The sequence below is a fragment of the Bos mutus genome, chromosome 21 (assembly GCF_027580195.1).
Source record: "Bos mutus isolate GX-2022 chromosome 21, NWIPB_WYAK_1.1, whole genome shotgun sequence".
NCBI classification, from domain to species: Eukaryota; Metazoa; Chordata; class Mammalia; order Artiodactyla; family Bovidae; genus Bos; species Bos mutus.
In genome coordinates this window covers 12127394-12146458 of record NC_091637.1, presented here as the reverse complement: position 1 = coordinate 12146458, position 19065 = coordinate 12127394, and the positions used below count along the sequence as shown (strand labels likewise).

The 19065-nt window shown below is 40.1% G+C and overlaps 1 protein-coding gene across 1 annotated transcript in view; it reads left to right on the top strand.

Annotated features, from left to right (window-relative positions):
• Positions 1-19065, top strand: part of MCTP2 (multiple C2 and transmembrane domain containing 2) — a 261100-nt gene that overhangs the window by 44769 nt on the left and 197266 nt on the right. The window contains exon 2 of the mRNA XM_005891571.3: positions 14964-15497. Coding sequence (XP_005891633.1) covers positions 15030-15497 — 468 coding nt within the window. The 5' untranslated portion in view covers positions 14964-15029. The remainder of the gene's footprint in view (positions 1-14963; positions 15498-19065) is intronic.

The window sequence follows — 19065 nt, the reverse complement described above, 5'->3', positions numbered from 1 at the left end:
TAGAAATATTAAAAACTAATGAACCCCTTAAGACTGATCAAGAAAATAAGAGATAAAGCATATTACCAATATATTATTCCATATTGAATTGGAAACTCTGAGCAGTGAAAGAAGAAAAAATACTTATTTTAGAAAAGATGAATGTATAAATGAACTGTGGCATATCCACACTATGGAATATTATTCAGCAGCAAAAATAAAGGAGCTATCTAGCCACAAAAAGGCATGGAGAACATTTAAATGCATATTACCAAGTGAAAGAAGTCAGTCTGAGAAGGCTATGTAAAATGTGTTTCCAACTGTGGATAGTGAAAAGATTAATGATTGCCATGTTTAAGGAGGGGAGAGGAGGGAAGGGATGGTCAGGTGATTTTTACAACACTGAGACGATTGTATATGAGGCTATGGTGGTAGACACATGACCTTATGCATCTGTCCAAGCTAATAGAACTATACAATACAGAAGTAAATACTAAGGTAAATTATACACCTAAGTTAATAATAAATGTATCAACAATAGTCCATCAATTATAACTATATTAGTGCTAGATCTTAATAACTGGGGATGTTGTATATAGGGAGGAAGAGGAGATATGAGATTACTCTATACTTTAAAAATACTCTGTATAAAATTGCTCTAAAAATTTTAATCTATTATCAAAAAAAAAAGATATATAGAAAGTAACCATATTCATAGCTAGAAAGAGAACAATACAAAGCTGTTTTCAGATTAAGTTGTAAAGCAGGTCACAGTCAAAATCTCCACTGCTTTTATTTGGAGGTGGGGGTATTAGACTTTTGAATTCTGAAATTTACATAGAAGAACAAAGAAAAAAAATTAATCTGAAGGACCACAGCAAGTTGGGAGCCTTACGTTATTGGATATCAAGACTTACTACAAATCTATGTAGGAATTAATTATTATGAGATACTGGCACAGGTATAGATAGATAGAGATCTTAGGAATTGAAATTATATACCCAACAGAGGTGAAGGTCATTGGGAGTTAGGGTAGGTCTTATCAATAAAAAGTGCTTTGAAGTTTGATTATCCATATGGATAAAAAATAAAATATCATACCCACTTCAAACCATAAGTAAACAATTCAGGATAAAGATTGTAAAAAGCAAAACTTCAGAGCATTTCCAAGATGTATGAGAATGTATGTGTGACCTTGGGGGTTTTAAACCATACCCCTGCAATAAATACCACATACAAATACACAATATGCAAAAAAAAAAAATACTCATAAATTCAGCTCATTAAATTTTTTATACATGTGAATCTTGGTACCTTAATAGAAATCTTTCTTTTTTTAAGGCTAGATACTGGGTGAAGAGATTTGCAACAAAAATACAAAGAAAGCATTATTATTAGATTGTTTACCATTTCAAATAAATAAAAAAGAAAACTCTGAAGCTGTCATGCTAAGAGAATAACGGATCAATCCCCTTTCACAATTTCAGGTAGGCACATATTAGAAAAATCTTGCAATGGTAGGTGCAGGCAAAGACGTTGCACAATAGGAAATTATTGGCTGATGTTAGATATATTAATTAATATATCTACTTTGAAGAACAATTTGGCAATACCTTGTAAGTCAAGTGTAGGATCCACATAACCTGCAAACCAATAACTCAACTCTGAGATATGGTGTTTTTCAATGGGACCTTACTGGTACTTTGGGCAGGGCAAGCCTGTCTTCTGGGGTGTCATTCATATCTCTGAGTCACACCCACTGTGTGTGAGTTATGTCTCCTACTGTGGTCATTCAAGCATCCAAACATTCTTCAGACATTTCTGATCACTTCTAATGGGGCTTCCCTGGTTCAGATGGTAAAGAATCTGCCTACAATGCAGGAGACCCAGGATTGATCCCTGAGTTGAAATCCCCTGGAGAGGGAATGGCAACCCACTCCAGTACTCTTGCCTGGAGAATTGCACGGACAGAGGAGCCTGGCGGGCTACAGTCCATGGGAGCACCAAGAGTCAGACGTGGCTGAGTGACTAACACTTTCACTTTCTAACGGAGGAGTCCATGGCTGATTGAAAACCCTGAGAGAAATTGACTTATGCATCAGAAGATATGTCTAAGAATCTTCTTTAAAGCTTTGTGTAACTATGTAGTTGTAAAATATGGTAAGCATCTTAAGGATCCATCAGCAGGAAAATCAAATTGTGGAATCTTCTGAAAATGGAAATAGGATATGACTGTTAAAAATCTCTCTAATAAAACTACGTTTATCATTATGGATAAAGTTCTTGAAAGAAATGTTGACTTAAAAGCATGGCTCAAGGACATACTGTCTAAAATGAGGAGTATAGTCAATATTTTGTAATGTCTGTAAGTGGAAAGTAGCCTTTTAAAATTGTATAAAATATTTTAAAAATTGAGGAAAAGGATAGAGGAAGATTATTATGTCCCTCAGGTACCTCTGAATTGTTTGACATGATAAAATAAATATGCATTACTGTTAAAAATATAAAAGTTTGGGGTAATATACAATTTATATAAAGCTTGCAATAAAGTTTCTAATTATGAAAAATAGTACTATGTTACATATCCCTGAATGACCTCTAACAAAATAACTGTATTATGATAAATATAATTTAGAATAGTGGTTCCTTCTGACAGGGCATGAGGGGAAAGTCATCAGAAAGAACTGCACAGGTAGTGTTGTTGCAGCTAAGTTTTTATTTCACCAGTACCTTGGTGTTATATAATTTTCTATACATATTCATAGGGCTAATTTTTTCTTTTTTAGAAAGTTACGAAAGAAAACAAAGTTTGAAACAAACAAACCAGCAACAAGAAGGGGTGTAGGAATACATAACCACTGCTGAGAATATCTGAGTGTTGCTATGAGATCCAGAGATCTGAAAATGATTATGAACTGAGGTGTGTATATAAACAGTGTCAGGGTGAAATCAACAAATTATTCAATAAACAGAACAATTAATAACGTAAATTCTTTAGATCAAGGAAAATCAGGAAAGGTTTAGAAGACCTTAGGGTAGGAGATATAATGTTAAAACCCACTTAGTATTTATTTAATGTTTGCAAAGCACTTTGATGGTATGATCTCACTGGATCCTGACACAGAATTTGACAATAAAACAAGAGACGCACATGTAGAGAGAGGACATGTGGGGATAGGGGAAGGAAGGTATGGGATGAATTGGGAGGTTGGGATTGACATAGATGCATTACCCTGTGTGAAATAGATAGCTAGCGGGAACCTGCTGGGTAGCACAGGGAGCTCAGCTTGGTACTCCGTGACGACTTAGAGGCGTGGGATGGTGGCCGGGATGGTGGCTGGGAGCGCAGCTCAGGAGGGAGGAGATGTATGTGTACACAGCCTGAAGAAGCTCACGGCCAGAGGAGCCTGGCGGGCTGCAGTCCACAGGACCACTCAGAGCCGGACACCACTGAAGCGACTTGACGGGCACGCACGCATAGCTGATTCACTTCATCCTACAGCAGAAACTAACACGATATTGTAAAGCAGTTACTCTCCAGTTAAACAAATGAGAGATGGAACGTGAGGAGGGACTGGTACTTAACGTGGTGCTGAGCTCCTTAGTTTGTTCGATTGATTTCCTTTCTCTAGGTGCAGTTAAAGTGAAAACACAAGAGTGCTGAAGAAATTTGCATTTGTGAAACCTGAGGGTCAGTGTTCATGCTGACTATAGAGCATTGAAAGCTACCAGAAATGATGAGTGCCTGGTAATCACTGTTGCCTTCCCTCCCTTCTCTCTCCCATTTCTCATGGGATAAAGGGGAAATCCCCAAATTGCAGACTGTTATTTAGGTCACCTATCCCACTCCAGTATTCTTGCCTGGAGAATCCCAGGGACAGCGGAGACTGGTGGGCTGCTGTCTATGGGGTCACACAGAGTTGGACACGACTGAAGCGACTTAGCAGCAGCAGCAGATGGTAGAAACCCTTGGGTAGGATAAAGGTCCTCATGGTCTCTGTGTTCCCTGATAATACTGAGATTTTCTTTTCAGGATGTCCAGCATCAGGCTGGCCCAGCTTTTACTGTCAGAGCACCACCTGCCCCTTTAAGTTGAGTTAGGCCTCCTTAGCTGTTAGGCCTCTGGTTCCTCTTGAATGCTTCTGGATGGGAGGATGCTGCTCACAGTTCAGCCTGGCCTTGAAAGTGATGAAAGAATGAAAGTGAAACGTGAAAGTGTTGGTTGCATCTGACTCTTTGCGCCTCCTTGGGCTGTAGCCCAGCAAGCTCCTCTGTCCATGGATGTCTCCAGACAGGAATACTGGAGTGTGTTGCCATTTCCTTCTCCAGGAGATCTTCCAGACGCAGGGATTGAATCCAGGTCTCCTGTGTTGGCAGACACATTCTTTACCTTCTTGACCCTCACCTACCTTCTCTGGTGAGGGAAGCCCATAGAATTCCACTGATTTAACTGACCTTTTCTTGTCTCGTTTTCTTCCTACACTCCCTGCAGACCCACCCACTTATTGTTTTTTAAGTTGAGCTGACTCTTTTCATGTTTATACTTTAAAAAATTTTAACTTTGAGATTTCATTTTTTTCTTTCTTTTTGGTTTCTCTTTTTTAAAGAAAAATCTGCTTTGTTTTCTTTCAGTTACTCTTGCTAAAAACGAATCAGAATAATTTAGACAGTCTCCATTTCTTCCATATCTGTTCGTTTTGACAACTTATGTTAAAGCATTGGCATTCTTAATAATATTTCTATGTTAGGGATTCCAAAGACTGCCCCCAGGTCAGGTGGCTCTCTAGAAGGACTCAGCATTTGGTCATGCTTGTAGCTATGATTTCCTAAGGGAAAGGATGCTCAGCAAAATCAGTGAAGAGAAAAATGCATAGAAGAAAAATGCATACAGATTCCCCTGTAAAGAATCACTTAGGACAGGCTTGATTCCTCTAACAAGGAGATGTGATGGCACCTGCGAAATGTTGTCTACCAGGGAAACTCATTAGAGAAATATTTTTCTGACCCAGAATTTAGAGGGTAGTACACAGATCTCTGGATGTAAGGGAGGGCTGAAGAAATAGACTAAGTGGACCAAAATTGGAGGCTCTGTCACAGCCAACATTTTATCTCACAAACAGGAGCATCTCTGGCTCTGCTGTCACTGGACTGGCCTCCAGGGTGACAGTCCCTGTTGTCAAAAGCATCTTCATCCTTAGATGCTCTGCTGGTGTTTAACTCTTCACTTCACCACAGCTGCCATTGGAGAGATTTTTGAAGTAGATTTGGGAACTGGTCACATAGGCACCCTCTACCTAGCATATATTACATGTTCAGACTTTTAGATGGAAAGCCGGTATTCAGCATAAGACAAATGATTTGCATACATGGTTTAGGGACAGTGAGATGCTCTTGTCACTCAGGATGGTGGGAAGCATCTAGGTTCCTAGATGCTACCCCAGGAATAACCGTGCACGTAGGTCTTTTCAGTTCAGTTCAGTCGCTCAGTCGTGTCCGACTCTTGGCGACCCCATGAACCGCAGCACGCCAGGCCTCCCTGTCCATCACCAACTCCCGGAGTTCACTCAAACCCATGTCCATTGAGTTGGTGATGCCATCCAGCCATCTCGTCCTCTGTCATCCCCTTCTCCTCCTGCTCTCAGTAGGTCTTTTAAAAGATAGCAATCTCAGACCTGCTACTTCTGCTTTTCTGTGTGATTTCTTTATTCTTTTGGAATGGAGTGTTAACCCAGGGCTCATTTAAAAACCATGTATACCTTTTGGTCTTCTGGTCATTGCAGGGCAAGATAATAACTGTGGATATGCTGTCAGTTCAGTTCAGTTCAGTCGCTCAGTCGTGTCCGACTCTTTGCGACCCCATGAATCGCAGCACGCCAGGCCTCCCTGTCCATCACCAACTCCCGGAGTTCACTCAGACTCACGTCCATCGAGTCGGTGATGCCATCCAGCCATCTCATCCTCTGTCGTCCCCTTCTCCTCCTGCCCCCAATCCCTCCCAGGATATGCTGTCAGAGATGGAATTAAAGTGAAAATACAGTTATCTGATGCTTCAGATAATCTTGCCCTTCCTCTCCTTTCCTTTGGTCTTCTCCAAGCACGGACTATGAATTACGAGTGATTGGTAAAGAGGTAAGAAATTCTGAGATTTTTTTTTTTCTGTAGATGAGATTTTTAAGAGAACAGTCGTGTTGGCAGGGCATGTCATTAACCAGAGGAGATAGAACCTACTTCTCTGTTTTTTTTTTTTTTTTTCTTTCCAAGAACATATGTAGGGGGACTAAAAATGCATCCAGTCTTTGTGGTTGATCTCAGTTATAGAGAGGTTTCTGTCTCCATGATATTGTCATTTTAATTTAGTTGCTAAGCTGTGTCTGACTTAGCATGGATTGTGGCTTCCAGGCTCCTCTGTCCATGGGATTTCTGAGGCAAGAATACTAGAGTGGGTTGCTATTTCCTCTCCAGAGAATCTTCCTGACCCAGGAATTGAACCCACATCTCTTGCATCTCCTGCATTGGCAGGTGGATTCTTTACCACTGAGCCACCAGAGAATCCCATCTCCATCATATATATATATATATACACACTTTTAATAGATGTCTGGTATGTGGAATAATTTCCCTTCCCTCAACTGGCTTACAAATTTAGTAACAAGTTAGATGATAGATTGGGAAGATTTTAGAAGAAAAAAGCCAATTGACTGTTAATGCAGAGAAATCGTTTGTTCTTTTCATGAAACTGATTTGGAGACCTTTCCATTAAGGATAATATCTTTTAGATAAATGAGGTAGGGGTTTTTCTGCTACAGTTCAGTCACTCAGTTGTGTCTGACTCTTTGCCATCCCATGGACTGCAGCATGCCAGGCCTCCCTGCCCATCGCCAACTCCTGGAGTTTACTCAAACGCATGTCCATTGAGTCGGTGATGCTATCCAGGCATCTCATCCTCTGTCGTCCCCTTCTCCTCCGGCCTTCAGTCTTTCCCAGCATCAGGGTCTTTTCAAATGAATCAGCTTTTCCCATCAGGTGGCCGAAATATTGGAGTTTCAGCTTAAGCATCTGTCCTTGCAATGAATATTCAGGACTGATTTCCTTTAGGATTGACTGGTTGGGTCTGCTTGCAGTCCAAGGGACTCTCAAGAGTCTTCTCCAACACCACAGTTCAAAAGCATCAATTCTTCGGTGCTCAGCTTTCTTTATAGTCCAACTCTCACATCCATACATGACTACTGGAAACACCATAGGTTTGACTAGATGGACCTTTGTTGGCAAAGTAATGTCTTTGCTTTTTAATATGCTGTCTATGTTGGTCATAACTTTTCTTTCAAGGAGCAAGCATCTTTTAGTTTCGTGGCTGCAGTCACCGTCTGCAGTGATTTGTTTCTGTTTCAAGTATAATTAAATATACCTAGGGGTACAAACTCATCCTGTTCTATCAGAATGCTGAATAATCCTTCTTTAGAATTTTGTTTGCCTTTATCTTTCACCATTAGATAAGCATATACATCATCAGATTTTTACTTTTATTGAATTTAGTTTAGATTTCCCCCCCGCCTATTTTAAGAGAATATATTGGGTTGCCCAGAAAGTTTGTTCAGGTTTTTCCGTAACATCTTATGGAACCAACTTTCTGGCCAACCTATAAATAGGAAATTTTCTTTCTACTGGTAAGAGAAAAGAAACTGCAGTTAACTAAAAAGATACCTCAGTAATATTGGTAACACATTCTGACTTGTAATAACTGCTTCCTGCTCTGTCATTGGAATTGATACTTATATTGTGAAAGGAAACCCTTTTCATCACATTTACACTAAAGGAGAGCTTTGAGAATCACAGTTTGAGTCAGTGTCACTGAATAACTCTAATGCGCATGATGGTAACTTACGCTCAGAACGTCTTTCCTTGCTCGTGTTTCTCACTCAGTGAGTGGTTGTGGTCCAGGTTCAATCAGAAACTTTTGAGCTGACATTTAGAAGGTTAGCTCTTTTTCCATCTGGCCAGTCGCTAGCAGCCAGCTCGGGAGGATGTCTGGGTTAAAACCATGATAAATGGAACTTCCATTAGGCTCCTTGGCTTGGGGCTTGTTTCCTGTACAAACTTTGTCCTGACTTTGGTGGTTTGATGAAGCAGAATACTTACTTTCGTTCAATAAATGAAAACTGAAGTTTAGCAGGTCGGGTAGCCTAGGTATCTTGTTTTGCAAAGAGATTCTGCTTCTAGGGTTGATGGTTTGCAAAGCCTGGGTTATGTTTCAGCTTGTGGCCCATTGGGTGATTGTGAAAATAGCCTATGAACTTTTTTCATTGTAGAAAATGGAACAGGTGTTTGTTTTTAAATATCCTTTGAGATGAAGAAAACTCAGTATATTTTATATACTATATTTTATGTATGTATTTTATATCTAATATATATATTTATACCTGATACTATTTTTATATCTAATATATATTAGATATATTTTAAATATATATATTTTAGATATTTATATCTGATAGATATATTTTATATCTAATACTCAAGTTGGATTTACCTCACCACCATTTTCTTCAAATATTAGATTTACTCTAATAAGTTTCTTTTATTCTGAACAATGCATTATGACTTGGTGGGATGATATTTTTAGGCATCAAAGAGACCACAGGCCAACATGTATTATAAGCTTTATGTACACTTTTAAGATTTACTTTTTTTCCTGGGCACATACCTTTTGTGTTTATATGTTTGTGGTTCTGCACACCAGGCATTGGACATTTGGGGAAATTGGTAAAAATGCTTTTGTGAAACTTATTAAAATAATTCTGGTTCCGGTGAAATTGAATAAAGCCACTCCAACCTGTTTTCCCCAATGAACACAAACATGAATCTGGATGAAGTGCCAGGTGAAGCTGGTTGAGATCTCTGAAAAGTAAATATTAGCATGTGGACTAGGGAAGAATTGTTGCTGTTTAGTCTCTAAGTCGTGTCTGGCTCTTTGGCAACCCTGTGGACCGTAGCCTACAGGCTCCGTCTGTCCATGGTATTTCCCTGGCGAGAAGACTGGAGTGGGTTGCCATTTCCTTCTCCAAGGGATCTTCCTGACCCAGGGATCGAGCCTGTGTCTCCAACATCGACAGACGGATTCTTTACTACTGAGCCTCCAGGGACGTGTAGGGAAGAATATTAGTATGAATCATCACTAAACTAGAGGTGGGCTTACAATTTTTCTCTCTGCTAATCCCCCCAGCTTGAAATCAGTGCAGTCCAAAGTCTAGAAGTCAGTGTTGGAACAGAAGTCAAGGAGACCCTTCTAGTTCTGACTCAAAGAGTAGGAAAGAGAAGCCTTAAAGCTTGGAGAAAAGAGAGAAATCTCTGATCTTTTTTGGTCTCCTTTTCCTCAGTTTTGTCATGCCCCAGCTCCCTGACAATCTTGTGGCAGAGGCAGCAGCAGCAAGAACAGCTGGCAGTGGGAAATTGCAAGAGCCAGGGCAATAAGTTGAGGGACCATCCTGTGGGTAAAGACATCATTATGAAAGGCAGGGCTGCAGTATGGCTTGCTTCTCGCACCCCAGCCCTCTTAGTACCCTGGTGCAGTCATAGAAGTGGGTTGCTGTTGACTGATGAGGTAACAGGGAGTTCCAGGGTACTAGAAGGTGTCAGAGGAGGCCAGTGAGAAGGAGCTTGGGATTGATCCCATAAATCTATTTGTGAACTCCTAGGCTGACTACAGTCTGCATATGAATGGATCTGATCCTTCTTATTCACATAGCAAGCGAAGGTGGAACTGACTAATAGAAATTCACTCAAGTCCCAGACTTATCTCTACATGGTGCACACCCAGTGCAAATCTGAATGGCTTTGCATAGCTTTTGAAAATGAAACTGACATGGGAACTAGAACCCATAGAAGGTAGGTTGGAATTAATGGCCAGAAGCTGACCAAATCAGGTGCTTGATAATAAATAATATCAACATTCACCATATATTTAAATATGGCACAGGATTTTATAAGAACATTCAGGATGTTCAGGATATAATTCATATTGGCATATGAAGTAGTACAGAAATCTCAAGTCACATGGGAACAGACAGCAGAAGACAATGAAAAGATGACTTTATGGAAACTATTATAAAAGTGCCCAAATGAATAATCTTCAGTCCTGAAATAAAAGTTAGAATAGGAAGTATCGGTAAAGAGGTAAGAAATATAAAGTAAAAGCAAATGGCAAATTTATAATTTAAAAAATAGCCTCTCTACCTTGTGGCCCCACCCCACCAAAAACAAAACAACAACCTCACTATATGGATTCAGTAACAAAATGGAAACAACAGAAGAAAGAATTGGGAAACTTGAAAATAAATCAGTAGAAATTATCTACTGTGAATATGGGAGAGGCAAAATATTGTAGAGACCCTAGAACTATTGAAGGATTGCAAAAAGACATAATGTTTGTATGGTCAGAGGCTCTGAATGAAAGAAGAGTGTGTGGCTAAAAAAAACTCCAAGAAATAATGGCTGAAAACTTTCCAAGTTTGGTGAAATAAATAAACCTATAAATTCCAGAAGCTAAGCTAATCCCAAACAGATAAAAAATATATACACTGAGTCACATCATAACTGCTGCAAATTTAATGACAAAGACAAAATCTTGAAAGCAGTCAGAGAAAAGTGACCTTATCTATAGGAAAACAGTGATTGAAATGACTGAATTTCTCATCAGAAATCACAGAGGGCAGAAAGAAACGTCACATCATGTTTAAAGTGCTGAAATAGAAGTGTGGAATCCTGTATCCAGTGAAAATACCCTTGAAAGTGAAATGAAGACAATCTCAGAGGAAGGAAAACCAAGAGAACAGACCTTCTAAGAAATAGCTAGTTAAGGAAATTCCTTGGAAAAACGGGAAATAATACAAGAAGGAAATTTAGAATATCAAGAATGGAGGAGGTGGTAAATATAACAGAATTTTTTTCTTAAATTATGAAAAAATGATTCATCACTGAAATACCAAGTAAAACACTGTCTGATGGGAATTTTCAGTGTGTGTGTATATATATATATGTATAAAACAAGTCTATGAAAAGGAAATGATGAGGAAACCTATATGGTAGTATGGAAGGCAGAATAATCTACTTCCTGTCCCCCACAAATGTCCACATTCTATTACCCAAATTCTGTGAATATGGCACAGTAAATGGCAAGAAGAACTTTGTAGATGCGGTTATGGCTGTAAATCTTGAGGTGTACTGTCCTGATGGAGCCAGTTATATCACGAGTCCTTAAGAATGGAAGAGGAAGACGGAAGAGAGGATCAGAGAGATGTAGAATTGAGGGTGACTTTCCGTACTCTCGGTGGCTTTACAAGTGGAGAAGAGGGCCCAGGCATGTGGGCAGCCTCCACAGTTGCAAAAGGCCCTCCACGGTCAGCCAGCAAGAAAATGAGAACTTTTTGGTCTGGGATGACCGAGAAACAGATTTATCTCTGGAGCTTCCAAGAAATTATGCAGTCTTGTCAACACCTTGGTTTAATTTGATGAAATATGTATTAGACTTTTGGCCTCCAGAATTGAAAAATAATGAATTTATCTTAATAAGCCACTAAGATTGTAGTTTTTTATAGCAGCAGTAGGAAACAAACACCTGTGGTTTGGTTTTTCTATTCCGGTTGGAGTGCTGAACTATTGATTCCAAGTAAAGGGTAAAAGGTTAACCTTGCATGTTGTAATCCCTAGCTATACCAACCACTAAAAATTGACACAAAAGTATAGCAAAAAGAATGATAATTTGAGTTAAAATGGAACGCTAAATAAACCTAACCAATGCAGGAAAGGGGAACTAGAACAAGCAGTAGAGGAAACAAACAGCAAACAAAATGCTCGACCTAAGTACAGACATATCATCACATTAGATATTAATAGTCTAAAAAGTGAAAGTCGCTCAGTCTTGTCCGACTCTTTGCGACCCCATGGACTATACAGTCCCTGGAATTCTCCAGGCCAGAATACTGGAGTGGGTAACCGTTCCCTTCTCCAGGGGATCTTCCCAATGCAGGGATTGAACCCTTACTAGCTGAGCCACCAGGGAAGCCATTAATGGTCTAAACCAACCAAAGGATAGAGATCGTCAGATTGTATTTAAATAGCAAGAAGACAACTGTTTTAGTTGTAACATGTTTGCAGATAACAACAGGTCTTCAAAATACAGAAGCAAAAAATGATGTAACTGATAGGAGAAATAGACAAATTCACAATTATAGTTGAAAAGCAAACACCCCTCTTTAAGTAGCATAAGGAGTAGAGTATAAAAAAACTAAACCATTAACCAACTAGATTAACAGACACCTATATAACACTCCGGGCTTCCCTGGTGGCTCAGTGGTCAAGAGTTCACCTGCCAGTGCAGGAGATGTGGGTTCCATCCTGGGTGGGCAAGATCCCCTTGAGAAGGAAATGGCTCCAGTATTCTTGCCTGGGAAATTCCATGGACAGAGGAGCCTGGTGGGCTATAGTCCATGGGGTCATAAAAGAGTCAGACAGGACTTAGCAACTAAACAACAGCAACAATGTAACACTCCATTAAAGGCAAATAGACTAAAATATTTTCAGATGAACGTGGAAACAAGCATTTTGGACCTATGTGCAAGTTAAACTGTAAGATGTGAATTAAATAATGTATTTGTGTCCTGCTAATGTGAAGTATGTTTATGTTTATAGTAGCATTTTTAAAAGCAGCAAAGAATTGTAAAACATTTTTAAAATTTAAAGCTGAATGACCCAATGTTATATAATAGAAATAATGATAATTTTAAAGCTGGATAACATTGTATTAAAAATTTACTCTTTGTGAAGCAGTTTTCTAATCGTTTTATATGGACAAATTCATTCAGTTCTCACAAGAGCCCTGTGAGGTAGTTATGGTTAAATTTATGTATAAAATGGAAATAAAACCAGTACAATATTGTAAAGCAATTATCTTCCAATTAAAAATAAATTTTTAAAAAGCTGAAAAAAAATGGAAACTGTAATGAGACACAGAACTCTAAAGTGACTTAAGATATCAAAATATGACTTTATGATGGTATCATCAGTAAGAATGAAAACATAGCTTTTCCTGACTGCCCTTTCTCTGCATCAGATACTCAGACACTGGGACTTTATCTTATTTTGTTTTTTAAGCTGGGTGATATATTCCCTAGTGAATAGGTGAAAAAGTTGAGATTTAGTCTGATAGTATACCTGAGCAGAACATAAAAAATTAAAATTCCAATCACGGAGTCTGTCTCTAGGATCCAAGGGCTTCATCTCTGCATTGCCTATTGAAGATACCAAGTTCATCCTTCGAGCTGATGGTCATCAGTCCAGAGCTGGAGGACTGTCACCTAGTCCTGATCTTCAGCAGTGACCTCCTAATGACTAAATATCCCAGGCTGGGTACAAATGCATGGTGTCCTTGATTTTGGAAAATGCTTTTTATCATAGCTCTTAGCCTTTTTTGTCATTAGACAAATGTGACACGTGAGTATTGGCCAGCTTAGACTGACTTGACCACACTGTACTTTTTCATATTGGAAAGATTTATCAGGAGGCACTTGACACATCGAGTGAGGGTTATTTGATTTTAATCCGATTTCCTAATGAGTCCAACCTATTATATCTTAAATTTCTCCCTTTCCTGCATAGCATTCAGCAGACTGTATGATATTTGTTTGTGAAGCATTCCTGTCACTCACACCTGTTTGTGGGAAACATTTTCTCTCTTTCATTCTCCAACTGAAGCTCTGAAGTTTGCTTTTCTTAGGATTTCCATTGTAGAAGCTTCCATAGTTCTTCTGGTCTGGTACATTGGACTAAGGGCAGACTCTCACTTTTATAAGTGTTTTTCTCTTTAGTTACTCTTATTTTAATATAAATTTTGAAGATACTAGATGGAATCCTAGTTGATATGAGCGTGTATTTGTCCTTCAAAAAGCACACTTAACTCTAGAAAGGAAGAGGATAAATTAAAGCAGGATTGGCAAACTATAGTCTGTTGCCTGTTTTTATAAATAAAGTTTTACTGGGACCACAGGTACGCTTTCATTTCGGTATCATACATGTCTCCTCTGGTGTCATAACAATAGGATTGAGTAGTTTGAACTGTCTGACTCTCAGTCTATAATATTTACTAACTGGCCTTGTTCAGAAATTGTTTGCTGACTCTGGGTTTAGAAACAGAAAGGCATTCCCCTGAACATAATGGTTAAAAGATGCTGTTATTTTTCTAGTAAATGTCTTTTGCTCTGCTTTCTTTTGAGAGGAAATAAGAAAGAAGCCCTCTTTTGTAATTTTTTATTTTTATTTTTTTCCCAAGATTTATTAAGGTATAATTGACAAGTAAAATTTGCATATATTTAAGATATATGGTGGTCAGTTTAATACACGTATATATTACAAAATTATTACCACAATCAAGTTAATATCTCCCGTCACTTCTTGTACTTACCATTTTTATGTTTGTATTTGTGTAGGGGGATAGAAACCTAAAGATCTATACCCTTAGCAAATTTCAAGAATACATGGTGATTATAAAAATAAAAAAGACAAAGAGATGAGTGCTGTTGAGGATTTGGAGAACTTGGAACTCTTACTTACTATTGATGGAGATATACATTGTTATGCATGCTAAGTCGCTTCAGTTGTGTCTGACTCTTTGTGTTCCTGTGGACTGTAACCCACCAGGCTCCTCCGTCCATGGGATTCTCCAGGAAAGAGTAGGTGGCCATTGCCTCCTCCAGGGGATCTTCCCAACCCAGGGATCGAACCCGGGTCTCCCGCATTGCAGGCAGATGCTTTACTCTCTGAGCCACCAGGATAGATTTTCCCAATTATTTTTTTGTAGATGTTACCGATTAGATGTTTTGGTCTTGATCACTTAGTGGGAAGAGTAAGATTCCTTGAGTCACATTTCCTACTTTGATGTGCTCTGACAGCACAGAGAAGCTTCATATCCTTTCTCCGTGTCTTCTGTTTCCTAGGAGTCACTGAGTGTCCTGCAGAGACATACTCTTCCCCAGAGGGACTGCCTGTGTCTTCATGCAGCCATGGACCTGGATAAACCGTCTGTCTGGGGCTCATTAAAACAGCGGACCAGGCCTTTGTTGATCAACCTGAGCAAGAGGAAGGTGAAGAAGACCTCGAGCAAAGCCCTGGACTTACGGGCCCAGCATCACCTGGACCGCCGCCTGAGCCTGTCCGTCCCGGACCTCCTGGAGGCTGAGGCCCTGGCCCCCGAGGGGCGGCCTTACTCCGGCCCCCAGTCGTCCTACACCTCGGTGCCCAGCAGCCTGTCGACGGCCGGCATCGTTCCCAAGAGCAGCAGTAGCTCTTTGAAACAGTCTGAAGAAGAACTGGGTTGGAGTCAGGAGGAAGTGGGCGCCTTCCACGTGATAGAAACAGACTCCGAGGAGACTTTCACCTCTCCCACCGAGGACAGGAGAGCTTCCAGCAACGGCACCCTGGGTCTGCCCCAGAAAACGCCCCCTGGAGAGGACGCTCCCGAAGGGCCAGAGGTGAGGCCCGGCCTGGGCGCTTTCCCGTTTTTCTATTTTCCTTCTTCCTAAGTGCCTTCAGTGCCCTTGGAAATTTTGGTTAGGATTTATTTTTGTGGTTAGTTTGGACAGAGAGGATGTCATTTATAACCATTTAAATGAAGGTAATATTGATTGTACCCAGTGTTCCCCTTCATTTGGGGGTTGACCTCTGTGTATCTTAAAAGTATTACAGATGACCTTCCTAGAGCACTTTAAGGCATTAAAAGCCCCGTTGGACGTGTTTTCATTTTTCCATCTCCTGGCAAAGAAATCAAGAGCATAACTTTTCCTTTAACTTTTTGCTGAAATGTATGTCTGATTCTGTCTCTCTGTCTCCTCCATTGCCCGGTCCTACCCACAGACAAAAATGCACATTCACATTCCTAAAAAATGTAAGAATATATGTATCTCCTCTTGACTGCCAGATAATTAGACTCTGTGCTCCCAGTGCAAGGGCCTGGGATCAATCCTTTGTCAGGGAACTAGATCCCATGTGCTGCAAGTTAGAGTTTGCATGGTGCAGTTAGAAGATCCTGCATGGTGCGGCTAAGACCAGCGAACTCAAATAAATGAATGAATAAATACCAGATATCTAAAAACAAGCTGAACCCTGAAGGAAACAAATTCTTATCCATTCAGGAATTTTTATAAAGCCTTAGTATTTCTTTATGATAAAATAACCAAATATAATTATGAGACAAATACTACATTTCTAGGATGAATTTAATTTAAATGTAGTTATGAGGTTACCAAGCTATGATTTGGATAATCAATTTGATCAGTTATTTTTTTAAATATCTTCCATTAATGGCACATGAAATAGGTTTCAGTGTTCAGGTAATGGCTTAATTTTTCTATATTTGAGATTAGTATTCTAATTGTGTGGAAAACTGGTTATTCAACTAGGATTTTTGATTTTATTTCTAGAACCAAAGCCTGTTATTTATGCCATATGTTCGGATTTCATTGGAGGATGGGATTGTGGATATTTGAAAGCCTTATTTTTTGGGAAGCATTACCAGTTAGGATACCATTGACCATTAAATGATACCTATTTGTTTCATTACCATTAACATTTATGAAGCCCTTTTTGTAAAAATTTTGTGATTTTTTTTCTACTATTATTTGTGAATTTGAAATATGTTTCCATTAACCAAAATATAAATTGAGTTATTAAACATAATTCATAGTTCAGTATGAAGGAGGTAAGATGTTAAATTATATACTCAGGTTAATCTTATCTTCTTGCTATTTATTTACTGATGAGGAAAAAAATAAGTGGGTTCCTTGGCCTTGACAGGCTAACAAACTCAAATTAGAATAAGTTGTTTTAAAAGTTGGTGCTGTTAAACTGTTTCACTGACTATACATATTTAGTGCCTACTCTATCAATCCCACGGACAGAAGAGCCTGCCAGGCTACAAACCATAGAGTCACAAAGAATCGGACACGGCTGAATCGACTTAGCACACACGCACTATCTGGGGCACCGTAGAGACTCTGTTGTAAAGAAGAGATGGTTGAGAACGTAACTCTGCCTTCAGGATTCAGCCCACTGGGACATAGCTTTGCACAGCATTAAGTGTAGCGTAAGAGGTAGACGGACATCAGGACTGCCTGTGCATCCAGGCTTCTGTGAGCCGAGATCACATGGGGGGATCCAGGGACATGTCCTGTGGGAGGCAGTCTGCAGGCTGGCCCAGAGGATAAGTAGGATTTGACAGGTAAGGCAACGTGACAAACACAGGCCTGAAGTGTGGGTGTGGGTCTGGGTGGTGGTGGTTTAGTCACTCAGTCGTGTCTGACTCTGTGACCCCGTGGACTGTTGCCTGCCAGACCTCTCTGTCCATGTGATTTCCTAGGCAAGAATACTGGAGTGGGTTGTCATTTCATTCTCCAGGGGATCTTCTTGGCCCAGGGATCAAATCCAGGTCTCCTGTATTGTAGGGGGATTCTTTACCAGCTGAGCCACCAAGGAAGCCCCAGTGTGGATGGGGGAGGCCAAAGGTGGGAAGCATTCTGCTCTGCCTGGAATGAAGGCTTGGGGAGCTTTCTGACGGGGCGTCTGTGATGTGTGTCTGTAGTGGCTGTGGGCTGTGTGGAGGGCTGGTCAGTGATGTGATGGCAAATGGATGGATTGCAGATGGGTGGTTGGTAGTGGTTATTCTTTTACCATTAATGCAAAAAAGCCTGGATGGTACAGTTTTTTTAAGAGTAAATAATTCCGGGTAATCTGATGAAACTCAGCCATTAAGCAAACAGCAGTAACAACAACAAAAACTTCTTGCTTGGGAAAGAATCTTCTGCCTGTTTTTTCCTTCCCTAAGCATAATTGACATAGACTGAGGCTGTAGGAGATCAGCCCTGGGATTTCTTTGGAAGGAATGATGCTAAAGCTGAAACTCCAGTACTTTGGCCACCTCATGCAAAGAGTTGACTCATTGGAAAAGACTCTGATGCTGGGAGGGATTAGGGGCAGGAGGAGAAGGGGACGACAGAGTATGAGATGGCTGGATGGCATCACTGACTCGATGGACGTGAGTCTGGGTGAACTCTGGGAATTGGTGATGGACAGGAAGGCCTGGTGTGCTGCGATTCATGGGGTCACAAAGAGTCGGACACGACTGAGCGACTGAACTGAACTGAGGTTGTATCTTCCTTCTGTGGCCACTCATTGCCATTTGTCAGTGTGGTCAGCTGTTTGCAGAGGATGGAGAGACTGGGCTGCAGCTCATCAGACCTGCAGGATCACTTGTAGTCAGCTGCAGTACTCACCTCCTCGCCCCGCCTCCCCCTGTATCCTGTGGGCTTCTCACTACCTGAGGATCCAGTTTATCACATGGTGTGGAAGTGAGCCCCTCCCTTGCTAATGTTTTGCACTAGGCTATGTTAACTGGAGGGTGGGCGTGACTGGAGAAGTCTTGTCTAACTTGTTTTGGTTTTCTCAGGGCCCAGCTCCATGCCTGGCCCCTGGTAGGTGCTCAGTGTTGTTGTTCTTTGTTTTTTTTTTAAATACAGAAATTGGTGATGACAGTGTATGCATTCAGGTTCATAAGGCTCTTCTTGGTGTTTTCTCTTCAAGTTCTCTTCATTTTATGGTTTGAAGTCATGTCTTCTTGGGTTGATCCTTCAATATCATGTAATGTCCTTCCTTGTCTCTTATAATATTCTTTAGGTCTGTTTTGTCTGATGTGATAATTGCTATTCCAGCTTTCTTGCAATTTCCATTTGCATGCAATATCTTTTTCCATCTCCTCACTTTCAGTCTGTACGTCTCCCTAGATCTGAAGTGGGTCTCTTGTGGACAGCAGATATATGATTCTTTTTATATCCACTCAGGCAGTCTTTGTCTTTTGGTTGGAGCATTTAATCCATTTATATTTAAAGTAATTATTGGTATATATGTATATATTCCTTTTGGCATTTTATTAATTGTTTTGGGTTTGTTTTTGTAGGTCTTGTCCTTCTCTGTGTTTCCTTTCTAGAGAAGTCCCTTTAGCATTTGTTGTAAAGCTGGTTTGGTGGTGCTGATTCCCTTAATTTTTGC